The sequence below is a fragment of the Nesoenas mayeri genome (genome assembly GCF_963082525.1).
Source record: "Nesoenas mayeri genome assembly, chromosome: 8".
Lineage (NCBI taxonomy): Eukaryota > Metazoa > Chordata > Aves > Columbiformes > Columbidae > Nesoenas > Nesoenas mayeri.
In genome coordinates, this window is record NC_137554.1 from 13,087,034 (window position 1) to 13,109,299 (window position 22,266).

Genomic DNA, 22,266 nt, shown 5'->3' on the forward strand with positions numbered 1-22,266 from the left:
TTATGATTTTGAATGATATCCAACTTTTATACAGTTGCAGATTGTTATGAAAGAATACAAACCTTAACTTTATTATCATTAATCATCATTAGTAAATATAATTGACATTTTATACAGAACCAGCTTTAAGTAACTTATTGGCAGCAATACAGATGCCTCTTAATATTACCCTCTGGCTAACTATGCTGTTTGGGCGCCAGAGTGTCTGCACTAATGGCTTGGAATTAAAATCAAATAAAAACTGAGAACTGTAATTCAGTACAAAACAAACGACCATGCTTAGTACCAATTCTTTATACCTATAATTTGGATGTATCTGTAATTTTTAAAATTTACAGTGGATATAAAGCAGTGGAGGTGTTTGAGACTAGATAACGAAATAGGATAGAGAAAAAACAAATCTGATGTTCCTAGATTTCTACACTTACCCTTAGGCACACCATAGGAATTGAAATGAGGAGGAAAAGTAGACAGTGTAATTAACCTTTCCTTTTCCTTTTTTTTTTTTTAAACAACAACAATTTGGAAATTATAAATAGTAAAGATATATATACATGTTTTACTGTCATTATTTTTCATCTCAGCAATTTCCATAGTTTCCTAAGGATTTAATGTGGTTAGGCATGAAAAGGGACCTAATCCTTAAAAAAATTTCCTGTGAAGATGCAGATTATGTTATCAAAAAGATTTAAGAAATCCTGCTTTACTGTACAACCAGGGAAGCTGCTCTGTCTTTCAAAGACTCATGCCCTGACTTCTAGATATTGAATGGAGGTTTTTTTTTCCAGAGCATATCTGAGCCCACAGCACCTACGTGTGACCTACTTGACTTCAGCTCTGCGGGAAAAAAAAAAAAGTTAGGAGTAGAACGAGAATTCTTCCTAGTACTTTCTTGTCTTATGATGGAGCCTCAAGGGGCCACCACACATGGAAGCCCCCTGAAGGGCTACTGATAAATCTCTTTGCACATATCGTTATTTTGTTCAGTTTATCCTCACCCTTTGCTTAAATGCACTTCATTTAAAGCCTCTATAATTTCATTTTAGCCAACTCTGAGGAAGAACCTCAGGATCTGGTCCTCTAAAGATGTCTTACTTTATTCATTTATTTGTCTAAAGAAGTAGATTATTTTCTGAGCTCTCATTTTGATGAGACAGTTAAGCAAATGCAAGAATATATTTAAATGAGAGTAGTATATAATAAACATTCAAGAGAATATCCATATTGTATGGGGAAGAGAGAAATGTTATTATTATACAAACATATATGTATATATAATGTAATTTTCTTCTTGCTTTATGGATCTGATCTCCTCCAAGGAGAGTCACAAATCCACACGATAGCCCTGAGTGCTCAGATTTTTGCATTTGGTTCTCTGATTTTACAATAGCTGAAAGATATGTAAAAACTCATGTAGCCAGACAGCTCCCTACTGACTACACATCTAAGCAACTTCACATGCATATATTATTCCAACCAGTGAAAGCTGGAAATAACACATGCCTTGAAAAAAAAAAAAAAAAGAAGAAAAAAAAAAAAAGAAAAAAAAAAAAGGCAAATAAAACCCCATGCTTAAAAGGAGTCTGTTTCTTCCATGTGAAATTTTCCGGGCTCTCCCTGCCCAAAGCACACCCTTCGCAGCATGCTGCCATCTCCAGTGAGGACAACCCAAACTACTGAGCTACGCTCTGCAGAGAGAAGGGTGGGAATTGCCTCAAACTTATAAAAACAGCTACTACAGCTCTTTGTTGTGGAATGCAACTCAGGGGAAAAAAATAATAATGACTATTCCCATTTTGCTAGTGTGGCTCTGGAAGGTTTTTATAATTCTCTCTTTTTTTGGTCATAATTTTGGTAAATGACCACTGGCAATGAAAAGCATCCAGATTACTTCCATTAAAATAAAAATCTATAGCAAGGAACAGATTGACATTGTTCTGTTCACAGAAAATAATAAACTGCCTCATGCACTTTGCCTGACAGTATTGCTATGACAAATCTATATCTGAAGCATGTCCACAGTTGCATTGAAAGGATTACAGCTGCAACTGCCTCCCTACTAATAATTTTGGAAAGTTAATGGCTTGGTTCTTAAAAATTTTGTGTTCAACTGAGGTAGTCAGGATGCATTAAGATGTCTACTAGCCCTCCCCAAGGGGATCAACTGAAGAGTGTGTGTCAACTTCAGGGCATGTAACCATGATGCCAATTCTGCATTCCGCTCCTTTTTCCACTCTCCCCAAAACACGATAAGATTGGAAATCAGCCAGGCTTCAGACTTCTGAAACATTGACAGTCAAACCCTAGAAAATCTCCCCTGGTAGACCGTGAACCAAGATTTTCCAGAGACTTTCAAGTTCACCACATTTGGGCATGTTTCAGAGCCAAAGCAAATTTGAAACCACGACCAAAACATGCAAAAAATTTGAAAACTTCAAATGGATATTGGTATGACAATTGGCTTTTGTGCACGTTTGTTTCCTTTTCATGTGCAAAACAGCACACATTCTCCTAATTTAAGTCATGGGATATATTGATAAATCTCTGTATCAGATTTCTACATGGCAGAGATATCAAATATGGATAATTCCAACCTAAACTGTACAAAGCATCAAATCTACAGGGTACAGTACACAGGCTCCTACAGGAGATGAAGTTAACTGTAGGTGCACTACCAGAATGTATGCCCTATTCCAGATTAGTTAGGTCCACATGCTAAAAATTGTGAAACAAGGCGTGTGTATATCTCACGTCCTTCAAAACCATTAGTTACCTGGTTGTGATCTAAAAGATACCTTGAGGGCACTGAAATGGAAACCAACAAATTCTCTCCAAGTGCTTTTTAGAAATTATTTGTTTTCATCTTGTTCCTTGTCAAATACATAATGCATTTTTGTTCTCAGCAAAACTAAGCATTTTGTATATTTTCAGCTTCTGTCTTCTTTTTTTTTTTTCCTTGCTTTCAGCACTAAATATTTAAACGCATTCAACCTAAAAACCTCAAGCTAGTAATCTGTTGCTTGTATCTTCCCCCTGAGGTGGAACTATCAGTATGGTGGTGCAGGGTAGCTGAGGAGACATGAAAGAGATTGCAGTTACGGTCCTACCTGCCCACAGGCCAGGCCCATGCCTCTTTCCCCCATACCATGAGGACATGATAAATTCAACTCCAGCGCATCTGCACCAGCAACCTATGAAACATCCAAAGGAAAAAAAAATGCAAAATTAACTTAAAGTACTCTTTCCTGTAGCATTTACTGTTCATGTTAAATAGATTTCTTTAGACATTTGATTTGATTTTTCTTTAAAGAGAGAAAGCTATGGTTAGGATAGCCTGAAAAATAAATATGTTGATCATTAAAAGGAAAATTTCAAAAACTGGTATGGCTTCCCAAAACTACAAAGGAAATTAAAGTAAAAAAAAATAAATGTAAAAGAGACAAGTACAATAAGGAGTTGGTTCTGGAAAATGTTAAAGAATGAAATGTAATTACAGGGCCTTAGGGCAGCACTGAGAGCGTGGTTCAGCAGTCAGTGCTACCCAGGTGCTTCTGTGCGCTGACGAACTGTGACTCAGTGGTAAATTTCCCCTTGCTGCTTTAATGAATTTAGCCTCTAAATTTTCTGCAGGCATCTGTACTGTGCCATAGCTTTTGTCATTAAATATTTTTGTTTCTGAAGTCAAACAAGAGAGTATTGAAAAAAGCCTATACAAACATATTATTGATGCTCATTTCTCTTCAGCAACCCCATTAGCTACAATTAGAAAGGCAAAGGAGCCGAGGCGGGCAAGGGCAGCACACAAACATGCTCCTCTGCTTCCCTGCTGAAGCACTCCGGTCCGAGATGAGGATCTCTACCATTGCCTTCTACACGCTGTAACTAGCATTTTGGTTTTAATTTGCATTTTGTTTTTGCTTATTGAGCTGGAGTAACTTTCCCTGCTGTGTGGCCATGGTTCAGCAGCTATCCAAGCGGGCAGAGCCATCCATCACTCTCAGGGCTCCTCCAGGTCCTGGCCCGCTCTGCCAGCCCGGCCGAGCCGCCGCTGCCGGCCCCATGACAAGCTGACCTTTCGTGCAAATAGGTCGTCCTCCTGCTGAGAGGCAGCGCGGTACCTTCTGGGGCGTCTGCTCTTTGGAAAGCCACATCTATTACCTTCTAGGTAGGATCCTATGCATGCGATTAAATATCACTGCTCCTCAGCTGTGTATTCCAGAGCGCCCCAAACAAGTGTGCTGCTCTCTGTAACACGGAGACTTACCACTGTTTTGTGGGAGAAAGCTATATCGCATACATTACATGTTACTGAGCGCATTTAGGTAAGTATTTTTTTCTAAAGGTACAAACAAGTACAAACACAGGTTGAAAATACCTGTCTTAAAAATTGGATAGTAGCACCACTGGATTAAAAAAGAGAAGCAAACAGCACAATAAAGCCATTCATCTTAGTCAGTTTAAGAGCACTACTGCTCGTGTCAGGCACATATTCTACAGAAGATTTCATGGTCAATTAGCTAAATACAGGTATAAAATGGACTAGCATTGAAGATCACCAAGCCAATTACTGATAATGTTTAATTTCACTTCCCTAAGTCCCTAAAGTGATTTTTTCCTCATAGGTTTAAAATGCCCAAAGAAACTAGAGGTGTCTTCCCATTTCATCACAGGAGGGCTTAGAGGAGTATGAATGAAGAAGAAACCATGTCCAAACATACACATTCAGCCATATGAAAACACAAATTCAAAACATCTACACTCACATCTACACATATACACAATATATATATATAATATTTATAAAACATTTAAATCTGAGCTACTAATGCTAGAAATACTGACAAGCTTATTTTTTTCTTTAGTGAAATTTGTTTAAACCTTCCTTTATTGATCTGAAACAACACTTTATTTTCTCTAGATATTTTAATCTATGTAAAAAACAAAACAACAGTTTTTTTAAAAAACAAAATATTTGTGTTACATTTAGATATAGACACCTCTTCTGAATTAAATTATTGTGGTCTTAATCAACTATTTCTTATACTATTCCCTACGGATATAGGTACGTGTTTTTTAATAGCTTTTTTTTTCCTTCAAATTGAATCAAAATTTCAGGTGCATAGTCTGTTTGCATTTGTGTAAGATTGGATTTATATTATAGAAAGCCTGCTGAGTGCTATTATATACGCTGGCTTTCTCTGCTATCATTTTTGAAAGTCTGTATTAAAACTAGAATAGCATTAAATGAGCCTTTTATACTTTAAATATTCAAGAGTTTTATATTCAAAATTTCTTCTGGTGCTGTCAAACTAGTGTGCCTGTAGGCAAGGTAAGATCAAGTTAGGATCTCAAAGGTAGAATTAAATTTTATCAGGGTATCCGTCATAATATACAGCTTGCTTAATATGCAAATAAAAAGTATACAGATTCAAAGACTAAAGGCTTTCCAGGTACTGCTTAAAAATCCAAGGGACTATTTTTATGGAACAGATTTCCTTTAAATTTACATTTCCATCATTTTAATGAAAACACAGAATAAACAAATTATAATGGACATGCTTTAAATTCTCATTTTTCACTTTGAATCTATTTCTTTCAAGAAAGTCCTTATTGCAGCTCTTGTTTTTAAGGAGAATAAAAAAAAAAAGCAGATGCAGAAACACATTTAGGAAACCATTACCTCAGCCATTTTTGAAAGTTCAGTCCAGTCCTCCTTGCTATAGCTGCACATGATACTGGCAATCAGAATCTGAAAAGAATATATATGCAATCATTTTAGGCTATGTTACCAGATTTTGCAATACATTACTGTGTCTCTAGACATAAACTACGACTACCTGTATGTGGGAACTACTAGATGTATGCTGCTAGCACGTATAATGAAATACAGCTGTACATTTCACTGGGGATGAGAAATGGTATGCAAAGTCATCTATTTGATCCGTAATTTTTAAGTCATTAAGGAAAACCAGCAGGTCTAGTCAAACACATCGATGAATTTGTATTTTCTTTGTCATGAGATAAAGCGAGACCAAAGGCCATCCTAGACACAGAGCCCACCAGGAACACTGCCAAACATAGTTGTTTCTAAGGTCAGAGGAATTAAGTTATTTACTATTTATACAATGTCAGAAGCACCTGCGGCTCTTTAGAGGTGGGTAGGACAGAAGTGCAAGAGTTTACAGTCTAACGTGGCAGCGACATGAACACAATGTTTCAGCTGACTTCCAGAAGCCAGGATACACCAGAACCAGCCCCTGGCATCTCACACTATGCAAGTTAAGGACAGTGACAGGCTGCCGGGAGTGTTTGGTGTAGAGGCAAATCGGGGGAGACTTGTAGGACGTGGGAAAAATCTGGAAGGACTGGGATGGTAGCACAGGGAAACTCCAGCTTGCTTTTTCCCACCATACATGTTTGATTTCCTACTCACTGGCCGTGGCCCCAGTTCCCTGAGAGCTGTTTCTGTGCATTGCCTTTCCTCCTTGTTGCGCTTAGCACCTTTCAGGTTCAGGTTCTCCCTATAACTCTGGCTTACCCTAAAATCCTTATTGAGGTTAAAGTTTTCAGGTAAAATAAGTTCTAATAGGATTCTTCTGGCAAGGCAGCTAGACAGACATCTTTCCAGTTGTGTACCATGCTATCTACTGTGAAACGAATGTTAACTACTTCCCCGCTAAATGTCCAGTGCAAGTAACAAAGTCAGTCTCTAATTAAGACTAAATCAAAACCACATGCTCGGGACCCATCACATATCATCAGAGACTGAAACTCTCCAGTTGATATATTCATGATGAGATCAGTGGAGAATTCACCCTAGGAACTCCTGTGTGATGCACTTCTTAGAAGGATGAGGTTTGCAAGCAAAAAAAACCCCATCAGGTATCTGTATTGCAGCAGCTAAAAAGTTAAATCAGAAAATGAAATCATAGAACTCATGAGCACACTGCTGGATCAGTCTCCATTTGAAGGAAATGTCACAAGAAGAGAACAGGAAAATATTTGGTCACGCTATTGTTTATTTGACCCTCTTAGGTGACATGTATAAAGTTTCAAATGTAAGTTTGATTCATACGTAGCATGAAATTTGGTTTTAATGGTTTTGCTCTCCAAACAAGTTTTAATGTTGGCATTGATATCTGGGACAGGCCTAATCTGTCATTCCCAGTCAGTACAACACTTCTCTTGAGCTTTCCAATAATGATGAGGGTTAATGACTTGTTCATACAAGGTAAAATCCTGAAAAGTATGATGTGGAAAAATTGTCCAACATACACAATTGTTGGAAACTGTAAACTCTCAAATTATCTCCATAAGAAGAATGAGATATTTAGTACCTTTAGAAGGGAGCGAAATATACTTTGAAAAGGAAGGCTGCTAAGGACAAAATTAGGCAGAGTGAGGTTAAAATCTAGTCACTTAAAAGGGCAGTACCACTTATCATCATCATTATTTCTATTATTTTCCTTTGATGAATCTCTACCTACCAATCTACCACCCACCTACCTAACTGCAGACTACTGACCCATCCACCCTTCTGGCTGAGATGGGAGCCTTTTCAGAAGGAAAGCAGCTGATGAAGTACCTGCCTCACCTGCAGGTGCCCATTTCAATGCACCTCTGGCATTAACATAAGACCAAGCTTTTCATTCAATGCACACAATCATTACTTTCCATGCTTTCATTCCCCTCTTGACAAAGGAAAATATTCTGTCTTACACCACACGATTTTCTATTGTGAAAAAGCTTACATAGCTGCACAGGTCAAATGTTAATGAAACAAAATTTGCACTATCCTACTTGAATATTCAAGGCAATTTGAGTATTCAGGAAATAAATATAAAAATCTTTACATGTACTAATATTTAAAAAAAAAAAACGATTTGTAAAAATTCAGTTTAAGAAAGTATATATGAGTAAAATGAGAGTAAGAAATTAGGTTAAATATACACCAGCTGGAAGTTAACTAGAAACCATATCTTGCCAAATTCACACTTTTTATAAATTAAAGAAAAAAAAACACAAAAACAAAACAAAGAACCCACAAAACCAACCAAAACAAAAACAACAACAACAACAACAAAAACCCGAACAAAACGAACAACAAACAAAAACCCATTCAGACACTCACATTATAGGCATTTTCATAGCGGCAGTCACAATCCAAGGCATATCAGAAACATATACAATTCAGCTTTGAAACAAACAAAATTTTTCAGTAGGGGAAGTTGTAAGACAAGAAGGGCAGCTGACTATATACACAAGTAGCTGAGTTAGGTTATGTCAAGTGTTATTAATGAAAGTTGAAAATTCTGCTGGGAATGTGCAAAAGAGGAGGAATGAGATCTGTGATGTTTCAAAGTGCTGCTAATTAAGACAACATGTTTATTTAATATTGATTAGTTTTAGCATTCACATTTAAAATTAGGAACATACTTTTGACAGAAGCAGTGGTTTATATAACAAAAATGACCGAAAGCAAAAACTACATTTCTTCCATGACTGTTTACATGAAAACCATGATCTCAGAGGGAAAAAAAAAAAGAGTAAGTATTTTATTCTCCTTTCCCCCCGCCACAGTGTTCTCTCATTACTTGAAATTAAACTTAATTCCTAGGTAGAAACAGATCCTCGAGCACTCCATGTTAACAAAACTGTCCTTCCTCAAGTAATTATTCTTCCCCAAAATGCCTCTATGGTCTTTTCACTTGCAATCAGTACTCATGACAAAAAATAATCATTATTGTATGTGGACATTTAGGGGCACTATCTGTGATATCTGATGTTTGAATATACTCCTAAAATCACACAAAGGAATTTGTAAAGAAAACACAGAATATTATCTCCTATTACCTAGAAAGAGAACAGCAAGGGACAAGTAACAAGTGATAAAAATTAGAGTTTTTATTGGAAAGTAATAAGCAGAAATCATATCACATTTCAGCCTCTCAGCCTCTCCTCACTGTTTCAATTTTTTTTTTTTCTTTTACATCTTTGGTGCCTATAATCCCGTGTACCTCCTTACCATCCCCGCAAACTTAATAGCTCCAAACAGCTGGTATCTCATAAAAGTCCAGCTCACGGCCCAGCCCAGGAGCACCCCCAAGAGCACATCCTTCCTCTTGACTCCCAAAATTCACAGGGCCAGCCTGACATGAGTTTAATTATAAAATAGCTGTTTGAACCACAAGTGTGAGGCTGCACCGCGCTTGCCCGGCTTTCAAAAGCAGACACTGACAGACCTTACAATGAAGCTGCTGCTAAAGTGTAGTAAGTGGTAAATGAAGGCTGACTAATTGCAGCTTTGTCATAGCCCGGGTGAGGGCTGCCTATGACACCATGCATGACTGAAGCACAGCGGGATCCCTGGCCCGTCCCCGATTCCAGATCAGAAGCAGAGCTGGCATGTGCTGTTCCCTCTTCTTCATCCAAACTGCTATATCGCCTGTTGTTGAGCAATCCTGCCTGCTCCACCCTGCGTCGAGGAAAGCGGTGGCCCTGCAGACACTGTCCTTCCCCGATGATCACTGTGACAGATGTCACTAGACATGGTCTTTATGCCCTGACATTGCACAAGGTGATAGACCATTCCTCCAAATGCCTATAGAGGAACGAACACCTCTTTGTAACATCAGAGACTGTTCTGTATAGAGGATTTACTTGATCGTTCATGGAAGAAGGTCTACAAAAAAACTTTTTCTTTGTTGGAGGGAGATGGAAAAGGGAGGGTATATAATGTACCATTTAGGATGTGATTATAAGATGAATATACTGTAGCTAAAGCACCTAGTAAAAAGCTACATTTCACACAACTGTGTAACTAATGCATTAGTAGTTGTTCTACTTAAAAGGAGACTGACAGGATACTTCTCATAATCCTTAAAATATTTTTTCTCCCTGTTTATAATAATTCCCTGGAAGGTTAAACTACAATCTATTTCCCTTGTGAATGTGTGAGGCATTTGTTTGTTTGTTTTTGTTTGTATTTTTTTCTTTTTCCTTTTTTCCTCTTCCATTATCTCTGTGTGGATATCTCATGAATGCAACAGCATTAAAAGAAATAAAAAGGATGAGGTTCACCACTGTGTATGTTTTTCAAGTGATCTTTCTTCCCTAGCACACAGAATTCACTGCAAGAGGTTGCAAAACAAAAGGAAGTAGGAAAAAAAGTAACTGGGCCCACTTTGGGTCAGACAGTCCTGAGAACATCTATTTAAAGCCAGATAGCAGTAAAACTCTAGGTAGACAATTACCATTTGTCCTGTACTGCTCTGCAGGGAATAAGGGACTTCCAGTACACTCAAAGAGTCTGAAAAAAATCTCAGGGGTCTGGATTTAAATGTGAACACTCTCAGTTCCTGCAAATTTAAGAAAACTTCCCAACAGACACAATGGAACCACAATCCTCTACACTCACACCTATAATAACCATATTTATTTTGGTCCTCTAACACAGACCATGGCCCTTATCGGTTCCTAATCTGTTCTTCCAGGTCTGTGTATAATCTCCCTACACTTAGGAAATTCAGCCACCCATGTAAATTCTGCTTCCTTTTTCCCTCCCTTCTCACTGCTGCACCAGGCTTGAGGACAGCTCTGCACCAAGTGCCCTCCATTTAGACCCTGCTGCTGGCCTCCACCTGCACCCCCTTCTTCTCTCTCAAACACTTGCAAAAATCCCCAGGATTTTATTTTGATATGCACAGCCCATGGAGAAATAGAAAGAGATTCTTAACATCACCTTTAAGAGAGCTTTCCCCTGGAAGCTCTAAAATCAAGAGAAGCTTTCAAGAAGACTGAAGGACTGGTTTTGTAACAGCTACCTGGAAGCAGAAATACAGAACAGGATAATTGCTGTGGATAGAGGGTGAGCCAAGACTGAAGACTACATTAAAAACCAGATTTCAAATACCCACAAAATTATTCTTGGTCCATCTAAACTTCAGAAAGTATTTGTGTTTGGCTTAGATGGGCAGATATCAATCTTCCTTTCAAGATAAGTTTCTTCTTCTCAAACATCACAGTATTGACACACTACCTGCTCAGTCTGAACAAACCCAAATGTTTTTAACCAAAATTCCTCTGGAAGCTTTTACTAAGAAGAAGCTCGGCACTAAAGATACAGTCTTTCTAAAACAATGGCAAAAATAACATATTTAGTTCATCTCTCACCACTGGAAAAGATGCACAAGCATATTAGGCCAGGAGAACTTGGCAGCTGAACTGTGACTTCACAGCGTTAAATTCCCCCCATCTGTCTCAAATGAGGGGTATGTGCACTCAGTTCTGACCCATGCCATCTCTCACCTGTACAATATAACAAGCTGACACACTTGAGAATTTCCTGAAGGTCCTGTACATGTGTAGCTACAAGAACATGTGTCACTCCAAGTCACAGCTACACCACGTCTTGCCAGCAGAAGGATTCTAGGAGGCTTACTGTCACTCCATGCCGCTTGCAGAAGTCCTCTGCTTCTCCAAGTGCCCGCTGGCTGATGAAATGTTCATCCTCAAAATCATCCAGCCACAATTACCACCGTACAGAACATTTCTAACAACCACCTCACAAGATAAAAGGATGACAGCAGCAAATATTCTGTATTGCACAAACATGCTTAAACGTGCAGCATTGAAAAACAATGGAAGCACAAAGACTTATTGTTGTAAAAATAACCTTCTAGAAATCAGCCTATTTTTGATGCCTTGTAGACCCAAACAGATTTCTCTTTTTCTGTACTTTCTTGTAATTTTTGATTTGTTGCAGAACTGAAATAAAAATAAGTTTCTTATTAAAAACTACCCAGAACATCAAATCCCATGCAATAAGAAAGTTAACAATTGTAAACCCTGTCATGTCTCTGAGAAGCAGAGGAATTATCTTGTTATCAATTTAATAATGGAACATTGAAGTAAATGATGCCATCCACTGACACCAGTAACACTGTGTCTCCTGGGAAATTCATGTCGGTAGGAGCTGCCAATCTAGATGGATATGGACATATTAAACATTGTACCTTCAGTCCATAAATCTATTCTTTCTATGCTGCCTTAATAAAAAGATTCTGCATGATGATAAAGACAAGCAATGCAGCATGTCTTGACATTGTTGACCTATAATTCTGCTTCTCTTCTCTCTTCTTTTTTTCAGGGAGTGGTGAGTAAATAACGTAACAATCTCTAACCATAAATTGTTTCCTCCTTAACCTGCACTTAAAATGTATTTAGGATAATTATAGCAAGTGAAAATAAGAGAAGTATGGGATATTATTATTTAGCTTCCTTGCTCTAGCAAAATTTCTCTCTTTACCTTGTTACTTTATATTAAGATCTCCAGTTTGTTTTTCAAAGGGGAAGTAAGATACAACAGATCAACACAAAAAACCAGGCCAAACACTATCAGCTCACAAATAAGTCTAGAGAAGCTGATGATGGGAGTTTGAAAATGTTACCATTTGCTCACTCTATCACACACAAAATCCGCATGAGCAGAAAAAACAAAGATTCTCTTCTCAGGCTAAACAGAGGCACTTATTTTCAAAGCCAGTTATTTTCATCTAATGACTCTACTTCTACCAATGAGATTCCATCTATTTAGTAAGATTATTTGATGGATGTCAGTGAGTACCCTGGGTTATAGCTTCAAATTGGGACCTAGAGTTGTTAGGATCTAACATCCTCAGACAAATAAAAGCCAAGGGTTATGAACAAACCCATTTCTTTGTAAAATAACAGAATGCCATGGCTTTGACAGCAGCACAAAGTTAAAGAGGTTGCTCTTTAGGACTGCAGCTGTAGGAAACAATAGAGCGGCTTGGTGTTGTAACTGCTCCTCTGCCATGTGAGAGTTGGCACTATATCAGCCATTGTCAGGGCAAGAGTTGAGCTACCATGGCCTTTGCCCTGCTTGTGCACATACATGTGTAGGCATAGATCAGCTACATGGAAAGTGTGGATAAAGGAAAAGCTAACTTTCCATTAAAACATTTAATGAAAGTCCTATCAACTTGGAATATGACTGAGAGCAAAATGAATGGACAGAACAAAAAGCGATCTGATGCACCTGTACCTCCCACGCCTCAGGGCCCTCTTTAGGCATGGTAATTCCTGAAGAGTGAAAAAGAAACCATGGAATATGAGTTCCCCAAAACAGATGTTTAATTAAAGAGAATATAGCACTTGTATGAAACACCTCAGGAAAACTCAAATATTTGACACAATTAGAAAACGTATGTCTATTTTATGATAGTCTGTTGAAATTTTCAGTGCTTCAAGTAAACCCTTCAAGTTCCATTGAAAATTACCCACGTGGCTGAAGACTTCTCTGGAAATTTGGTAGAATCTTTGGGATTTTTTTCTTGCATACGAAACTTATCCTAGTTCAATCTTTAATTTCTTTGGTAATGAGTGAAAACGAATACATGGGCGAATGGAAATTAGCATTACTGAAAGGAAAAGACACAAGTTTACAAAGGCTGAATATAAGAGAAGAGTGAAGACAGATACTTATTTTCAGCAGTACTTCTTGCAAACAATATCTGCAAGTCCTTGTGGACCTGCCATGCCCCTGCTGTATTTCTGCACTTCCCACACTTACTTAATAAAAAGAGAAAGCAGAGGAGGCCAATACAATATTGGAGAAGCTAACAGAAAAAGGATATATCTAATTCTATGATATTTCAGACACATGCTATGACCTGTAGCAAAAGCTTTACACCAGGGTGCTGACACATTATTGATTCTTAAGACCACATATGGAAAACAAGGCTGGCAAAAGGCAACAGAAATTTGTGGATTTTTTCTTGCACCTTTAGAAATTTTTCTCTCATCAAGTTATCTGCCCAGATATATGCACAGTCCTTTCTAACACAGTCCTTTGAGCACCTTGCCCATTGTTGGTGGTTAGACTCACAATAGCACAGGCAGCTCTCCGCAAGGTGCCTCTCTGAGAAGGGAAGTCAACAGAAGACAAAAATGTTCAAGGGCTGCAGGCTGCTATCATAGATGGAATGGACAGATATTGACTGAAAGGGACCCAAAGATCCCTTCCAGTCCCTGAATGCTTCTCCATACATGCAGATATATTTCCATTATTACTTAGCAGCAAAGCTGCTTAATTTATTAGAAAACAAATTCAGTAGAAAATAGAGACAAAATGCACAGAGAATAACTTTGTCAGAGCTCCCTAAATCCTGTATTTAGTCAGCCAGCAATTCCCCAGGTCCAATCTGTCTCTTTGCATCCCCGAGAAGTCCATCCTATCTTCTCTTGTTCCATCACCCCCAGGGCTTCTTTTAATTCACTTCCTTGGATTTGAAGGCTCAAGAAAACTAGCAGTGTCGGTGCTGATAGAGGAAAGAAATGTAGCTCAGAGAGGAGGGAGAAAAAACCCTCCCTTTTACACTTTAGAGCCCTGTGATCTACTTCATCATGTGACATTGCTGGTGCCAAAGCAATACTTGGGAGGAGTGAGTGATTTTGTCAGCCTGGTTGCATTTTCCACAACTCACCCACTCTCTGTACACCATTATTATTGTAGTGATATACAGAAAAGCACTGATAATTTGCCGGTTTTTACACAAACAGCTCTCTAGTTAGGCTGTTCTGATAGATGAGGGTATGGTCATTAAGAAAGTGTGTGGGAACAGGCTGTAAGGCTTGTCCTTTCTTCAGGAAATTTTCCGAGGGTTTTACACGCCAGCTGCACAAGGGAGACCTATCAGTCCCTTGTGCAATTCTCTCCTGTCTGGTCCAGGTATTGGACTTCAGAAAAAGGAGAGCTTTCTCACACTATAAAACCTGCCTGGTTCATGGGACAGGTTCAACTCATGAGTGAGATAATCTGCAGATATTCTCAGGGCTGGAAACATGGGATCTTTTCAGTGGCCAGAGTAGAACCAATGGGATCCTTCCCCACCAGAACTTCACCAAGGATCACTCACACAAAGATTTTCTGTGTTATTTTCCTGCTGGAAAGCATGGATGAAAGGATGGTAGAAAGCTACAATGCACAGAGTAACATAATAACTGTTTGATCTATTGATTTTTGTTTTCTTGTGATACCTTTGCCTTCCTCCTCCAAATGCTAGAATGATACTTCTGAATTTTCCACTTCTTTGGGCATTCTCTCCAAATTTGTATTATTTTCTCTGAATACTCTACTTTCATAACCAATTTACTTTAGCAGAAGGTTAGACTAGCTCACCTCACCTCCTGAGGTTCCTGACAATCTGAATTTTCCTATGAGCACTCCCTGCAAAAATACACGTGATCAACAAGTATTCTTGCCTCATTCTCTTCATGTTCACTTCATACCCTTGCACCAAGCATAGAACCAACTATCTTGAGCAATTCTCACGTTAAGCCTAACAAGCCTTCTCCAGGCACAGGAACCTGCTGCAGTCTGGTATTTGTTCAAACCTGTCTTTTATCTCTATATTCCGCCTTCTGTTCTCTCATGCAACCTTCAAGCTGTCATCTTTGCTCCCCTGTGAGACCTGGTCCATTGCCATCTCCAGTGACTCTTCCTGTGATCCTGCAGGGCCAATCTCTTTCATTTTTCTTCATTGGTACCTACCTTCAGATTTTGTTCTTCACCGTCATCAAGTACTAAAGCAAAAATAATCTTCAGTACTACTTTTTCTGCCACTGTCCAAGCTCATTCAGCTCTGCTTTTTAATTAGACCCAGCAGCAAGGCCATCTCCACAGCTACAACATGCCATCCACCTCCCTCACATACAATGCACAAACCTCAAACTGCAACGAAGAGAAGTATCAGACACACTCACACATGTTCATTGATTCCTACCAGCTTTCACCTCCTCAAATGAACAAGAGCCCCCCTGACCTGGTGAGAGACAACTGTTTCTGCTTAGGCCCACATTAACGCAAGCCCTAGGCTCATTTAATGATCAACCTGTATCAGCAGTAGCATTTCTTACACAAAATTAATTCTTGTTCCTCTTTTTAAATGATTAGCAATAAATTAGCACGCGATAGCTTCTTGCCAGTAACATTTTAGGAATTCTTTTAAAGGGGAAAGAGACAAGATAAGAAGGTAAGGTAAGTAAGAAACATGCTTTGTGGACTATACAAAAAACTTTTAAAAATAAATAAGTATTTTCATTTGGAAAAAAATGTTTCTTATATAAATATTTCTATAGTCAAAAATATACTAAAATAGTTCCCTAGCAAAGAAAGAAACTCTGCTTTCTGACAGGCACAGAAGCTCTCAAGAAGTAAAGATGAAAATCCATGTTTTCGTTTGAACTTGATCTCTTCTTATAACCTTCCTATTATCACCAGTATCTCCTAGCTGGGCCAAAAATTCAGTGAACAGCAGTGCCACTATACACTGAACCTCATGATGGCAGGTCTTCAGTGCTTCCATCTGAGATACGATCAGAAATTCTCACGAGTGGGTAGCTCTATGCTTTTTTATATGCATTATAGTTTACTTAAGTAGTTTGCTGTTATGTCTGATGACCTAAGTAGTTTTTTGACTACATTCCAGCAGCAAAGAAGATACAAAATTAAAGGCTAGAAGTTGGCAGCTACCTTTTGGCTAATCTTTTCTCCTTAACTGCCAGTTCCACCCACCTCTTCATCTTCTATGGAAGTTTATCTGGAGATGCTGAGAAACTGAAAGAGGCCTTACTATTTTCACTAAATATTTGGATGTTTAATAAAATTGTTATCTAACTTGTTTCAGTATACCACTATGTTATTAGATATTTCAAAATTAAAATGCATTTAATAGTCTATAGGATTATAGTCCCATCTAACTGAATGTACCGTAAGACCAATTGCCATCTAATGTTGGAGAGATTTTATCAATGACCCAGCAGTGAGTGCGCGTGTTCCCAAAAAGATAAACTGAAAATAAATCAGGTGAAATGTGGATGCCTCTGGCAGAATCGAAGGCAGAAGTCCTTCTAGGAACCAGAGGGGTGCCAACAGCACAACAGTAGGAAAATGCAAATGCGATTCACATACATTTTTAATGTCCACCCTTTACCCTGAAATGCACATACTGCTCACAAGTAAGAATTTGGGTACCTATAAAATTCACAGAACCTCTAGATACTCTCACCTGAGCTGTAGTTAGATCAAACATTCTGCAAGAGTATTCGGATTTTAATGTGGATATCTCTCATAAATGGCTAGGTGGCAAAGATTTATGTGGCCAAGAATAAGTCTATGAGATTTTTACACTGCAAGAAAAATGCCATAGATTTTTAGAAATGCTATCCTGAAATTTAGGACTAGAACTTCAGTATAACTTTTTGCCAAACCTAAGACCTTAACTAGCTGTTATGTATAGACAGAAACAACGTAAGTACAACTTCATAAGAAAAATGTTAAACATAAAGAGAACTAAAAGAAAATGAAACTTGAAATAGATTAGGAACTGAGCTTAAAAAAAATATAAGAAAGACATAAAAATAAACCAGCAAAAAAGCATTCTCCCAGGGAGTCATGAGACTGAGAGGTGCAGCAGCAAGAAATAGGATAGAAAAGTACTCTGTTATTTTGTTAGTGTTTACATTTAACTTATGCAGCTCAAAATAAAGGATGTATTTAGGTCTCCTTGAAAGAAGGCTTTAAAACATCTATTTGTGTTCAAGTGTTCAGAAAATAAGTACTTATTGTTACATTTTTCCTTCAACAATTAAAAGAATATACCATCTCCACTAAATAGGCACACGAGGTTTAGACACACAAACCAGTTACTGCTGATTTATGAGTTACCAGCAAACGGTGCACCTGCAGCAATAACCTGCTTCAGCACTCTTTGAAACCCCACAAAATACAAGGTAAGTCCGATTTGCTACATCCAAAATTAAAGAAATTCATATTAACTTAAATTAGCTTGTATTTGCTGCAAGTTACAAACATGCACATGGGTAGTTACCATACTGACACACAGTAATTTGCTGTCCTGTGGTAATGTCTGCGTTCACATAACAGTACATCAGACTAATGCTATATGAACAGAGAAAGAGTTTTGCTTTTTGGGTCCTGCTGACCACCTGTTTTTGCGTGTTTAGCAAGTGCAGTTCATTAGTTTTGAACAGAACATAAAAAGGAATTAAAATACAAAAGCAGGGTAAACAGATCTAGAATATGGGAATGTGACAGACACGAGAAGTTTGGTGAAGATACAACAGTACTTAAACTCAATGTGCATAAAAAGTTCAGAAGTAATCAGCAGTGTTGAGGGGGTAGATTAAGATGAGTTCAGAGCTCACTAAGAATTCTGCTAATCTACATGTTTCAGTGGATAAGGGAAAAAAAAAATATATCTTGCAATCCTTTATTCTCACATTTTGCTCTGAATTTGAGATCTTCCCACTGCCCCCCTCTCCAGAAAGCACAGGAGGCTGGGATATAGTCCAGCTGCTGTCAATCAGACTGAAGAGCTGGCTCAAATCGTGATAAATTCAAGCATGTGCCTCTGCCTTTCTTGTCTATGCTAGAACATGTCTGCACAGAGCCAGCTCTCCTACTGCCGACACAGTTCATATTAGTAAATGCTTTTCTTGCTCCAGAACAAAAATAAACAGTTTGATGGTATAACTGCATCTACACTAGGGTTCTGCCAGGACAGCAGTTAGATGCAATTTTATTTTTAGTATTCCTAGCCTACATAAGTATGTGAGCAAGACTTTTAAATATAGAACTAGCCTTCATATTTTTCTTCATTAGAGCTCTAGCAGAATGCCTTAAATGTAAACCACATTACAGAAATCAAGTGCAGAATATGGGCCACAGGAACAGCATGTACTTGCTACTTTTATCAGGTATAAATTTGCTTTCTTATTATTATTGTAATATACATTACACAAAAGAGAAAAAGCAGAATTTTCTAAATCGCACACACACAGTGCCTCATAAAAGACCAAAAATCATATCACAGTCAGTATAAATGAATGTTAAAGCTACTGTGCATTTTAAAAGGTCAGCTTTTGTAATTTACCCAGTTACCAATGTCAAACATGAAATGGAAACTGGGGAGAAGTATTTGGGGGATAAATGTTTTCCACAAATAATAAGGCTAATAGAATTTTGTCATTCTTACAAACTTTAGATTTTAATTTTGATGGATCACTGGCTATTAGTAATTTTAAAATTTTGCCATTTGGGATTTTATTTTTTAACATTCACACACGGTCATTTTCTCCCCAGCCAATGGCAATGTCTACATCCTAATATTAAAAAGATAACTACCCAGAGAAGGGCATTTCCCAGGGAGTAATGACTGGCTGGGAGGAGTTGATGGCCTGAGGCACTGCTGAGGGCCATTAACCCTGGCCGGTTATTAATCACCAGGAAATGCCCTGCACCAAGGTTGTTATTGCTATTTTAAGCACAGATTGGCGGGGGTGAAATGGACATCTTAGCGTACAGGTTTTTTTAATAGATGATGCCATTTCCTTTGTTGCAGTGTATGGAGGACATTTCTAGAAAGAATGAATGCTCTGCCTGATACCCAGCCGGATTTCACAGATCATTTCGCAGCACTCTATTGTGCACACAGTAACTTACCAAACTGAGAAAACAGTTGGGGATTTTAAGAGCTTTTCTTTTCTCTCTAAATAATAGTCTACATAGAAAAAATAAAAGGAAATTCGAACTTTAATAAGATGAACAAAAATATTAAACTCTTCATGTCACTGTCAGCAGAATTATATTCTATAAATATCTTTTTTAATCACACTGTCTTCATGTTTATCACATTTCCTTTGTCAATACTCCCGCTTAACAGCCACTCACATATCTCTTCAAAAAAGGAATTTTTAGCAGCAACAGCCAAAGCACATCCTGAACCAGCTTCAGCTGATGCTAGCCATTAAGGAGTTTGTCTTTTCCAATAATCAAGCAGATTGGGTCATTTTCTAGGATATGGCTGGTGAAATATTTCAGAAACTGCTTTAATTTTCTCCTAGTTCTTACCCTAAGGCTAAAGTTCTAAAGATGCATTCATAGTCCTCACAAAACTGTGAAAATTGTTCTTTTCTTGCAGGGATCAATAACTCACTATTCGAATCAAAAGGATATTCTTAGCATATGTACAAATAGTCCTCTGCCTTACTGCACTGCTCACTATTTGTCAAACCTTAGCTATGAAAGTAAAACAAACAAAATAACTCACGGCTTTATAACATGCACAGGAAGAAAGTACAGTTCTACACTAAACTAGTTTGACAGGTTTCTCAACAAAGTGGTAGTTTCCAAGTGCAAAACATGTAAGATCTTCTCACATGTCTCCTCAAGGTCCTAATTTTCCACCACAAACATATACACCTGAATCACAGACTGATTGTAAAATTCTCACTGAATTTACCATGTGATTCTATTTTGAGTTACAGATTGCCATTTCCAGCAAAAGATTTTTGCTTTCATAAAATAAAACTCCCTCAAATTGATGGCCAGAATGCATGCTTCCACCTCTCTGCAAGTTTAATCACCATATTCTTAAAATAATAATAATAATAATAATAATAATAATAATAATAATAATAATAACAACAAAAGACCCAAAATGAATATAGTAGCAGTTGGGACCAATCAATATGACACAATCTGCATGATCATTGGAACATGCATGAACAGACATTGTCTCTGGGTAAATATTTAACAGACTTTCTTGTGTCCTATATGTAGGATTATCTGTGGTGATCCTCTGGAAATGCAGCCTTTCAAATCTTAGGAAACTGAAGACCACACTTGAATTACAAAACACTTAGCACATCATTTTAAACTAGTACAAAATAAACCTTAATCTCAGCTTGAGTTCAAGGAGTGCAGTTACATGCTAATCATGTTCTCAAAATGTAATACAGGCACAACGGTCCAAAGGTTGAGACAGGACTGGGAGGCAGGAGACGGTTTCTGATCCTGGGTACAAATCTAAGAGCTCTTCTTTGAGCATTGACAATGTAAACCTGTAGGAATGGGTTATGTAGCTCAGTACCACTTCTCTGATACACACCAGCAGCAGCTCTCTAGGGCAACCTTAGAGTAGTATTTCCCTAGAAAATTCTCCCAGCTTTTAAGAAACCTGTGGCACAGGAATTTCCTGAGCCAGAGATGATGCACTCATAGCCTTCTCCAAATAATTTTTCCAGTTGATTCTTTCTCAACCCATATGTACCTCTGGCACCAGCAATGCCCTGTGAGAATCAGAATCAGTTCCACAGAGGCATGTGGTGGGGTGTCTCCTACTGCTCATTTCCACCCATCACTCTTCTGGTTCCAACCCAGCAGCACCCTTGCTGAGATAGACAAATGTGAACTGCACAGTGTATTCAAAATATAGGGGGGAAAAAAAAAAAATCAATACACTGGCATAAAGATGGGTTTTGCTTTGTTCTCTCTTCCTTTTCCAGAAGTTCTGTGTTTGATATGCTTTATTTCAATACTATTCAGCATTAAGCTGAGATTTTCATAGTGCTCTCTACTGTAACTCTAGTATAGTTAGCTTAGAATAAATCACTGTGTATAAATTTAGTACCGTTTTATCCCATGTGCATACTACATTTATCTTAATTTAATTTTATCTGGCAATTCGTTGGCCAGCCACACAGTAACTCAAGATCCTTCACAACCCTTTATAGTTTGCTCTTATCTTTATCTCCCTACAATACTATTACCAGCAAAGTTCACATTCTTGAAGTTATCCCTTTACAAGGTTGTTAATAAACATTTTAAATGGCACAGAACACAGCACAAATCTCTAGAGAATTTCTCTGGAGCTCTTTATCCACTGTGAAAATTGAGTATTTATTCTTTAACATTGCTTCCTATGTTTAACTAGTTGTTTATTCATATGGGTTTCTTCCTTCTAATCTTATAGTAACTTAATTTCAGTCAAATCCTTCAGTGAGGGAAACTATCAAATGCTTTCAGAAACCCAAGCTCTCTTTATCAGCTGAGTCTCTCTTGATGTCCTCAAAGAACATATTTTAAGGTATGGCATACTAAAAAAGGGGTTTCTTTACTCTCTTGTTTTTTTTGTTTATGTTAATTCTACTTTTTAGAACACCTTCTACCAATTTGCATACAAGGATAGAAGATTTTGGGTCTGTAGTTCTCCTGATCTCTCCCAGAAAAGTTGTTACGTAAGCATAGTTCTCATGCCAGTTGTCTGCTACTTTTTCAAGCCTCACGCAGATCTGCTATAGCCAACATTACTATCAAAAAATGCTGATGATAGATGAGAATTTTCCTGTATTTACTCTTGTTTGTTTGTTTGTTTTTAATAA

The 22,266-nt window shown here is 37.9% G+C and overlaps 1 protein-coding gene across 1 annotated transcript in view; it reads right to left on the reverse strand.

The window, feature by feature from the left end:
- Positions 1-22,266, reverse strand: part of DPYD (dihydropyrimidine dehydrogenase) — a gene marked incomplete at its 5' end in the record, with an annotated part of 297,412 nt that overhangs the window by 60,328 nt on the left and 214,818 nt on the right. The window contains 2 exons of the mRNA XM_080348775.1: positions 3,108-3,191; positions 5,681-5,749. Of these exons, the coding sequence (XP_080204901.1) occupies positions 3,108-3,191; positions 5,681-5,749 (153 nt within the window). The remainder of the gene's footprint in view (positions 1-3,107; positions 3,192-5,680; positions 5,750-22,266) is intronic.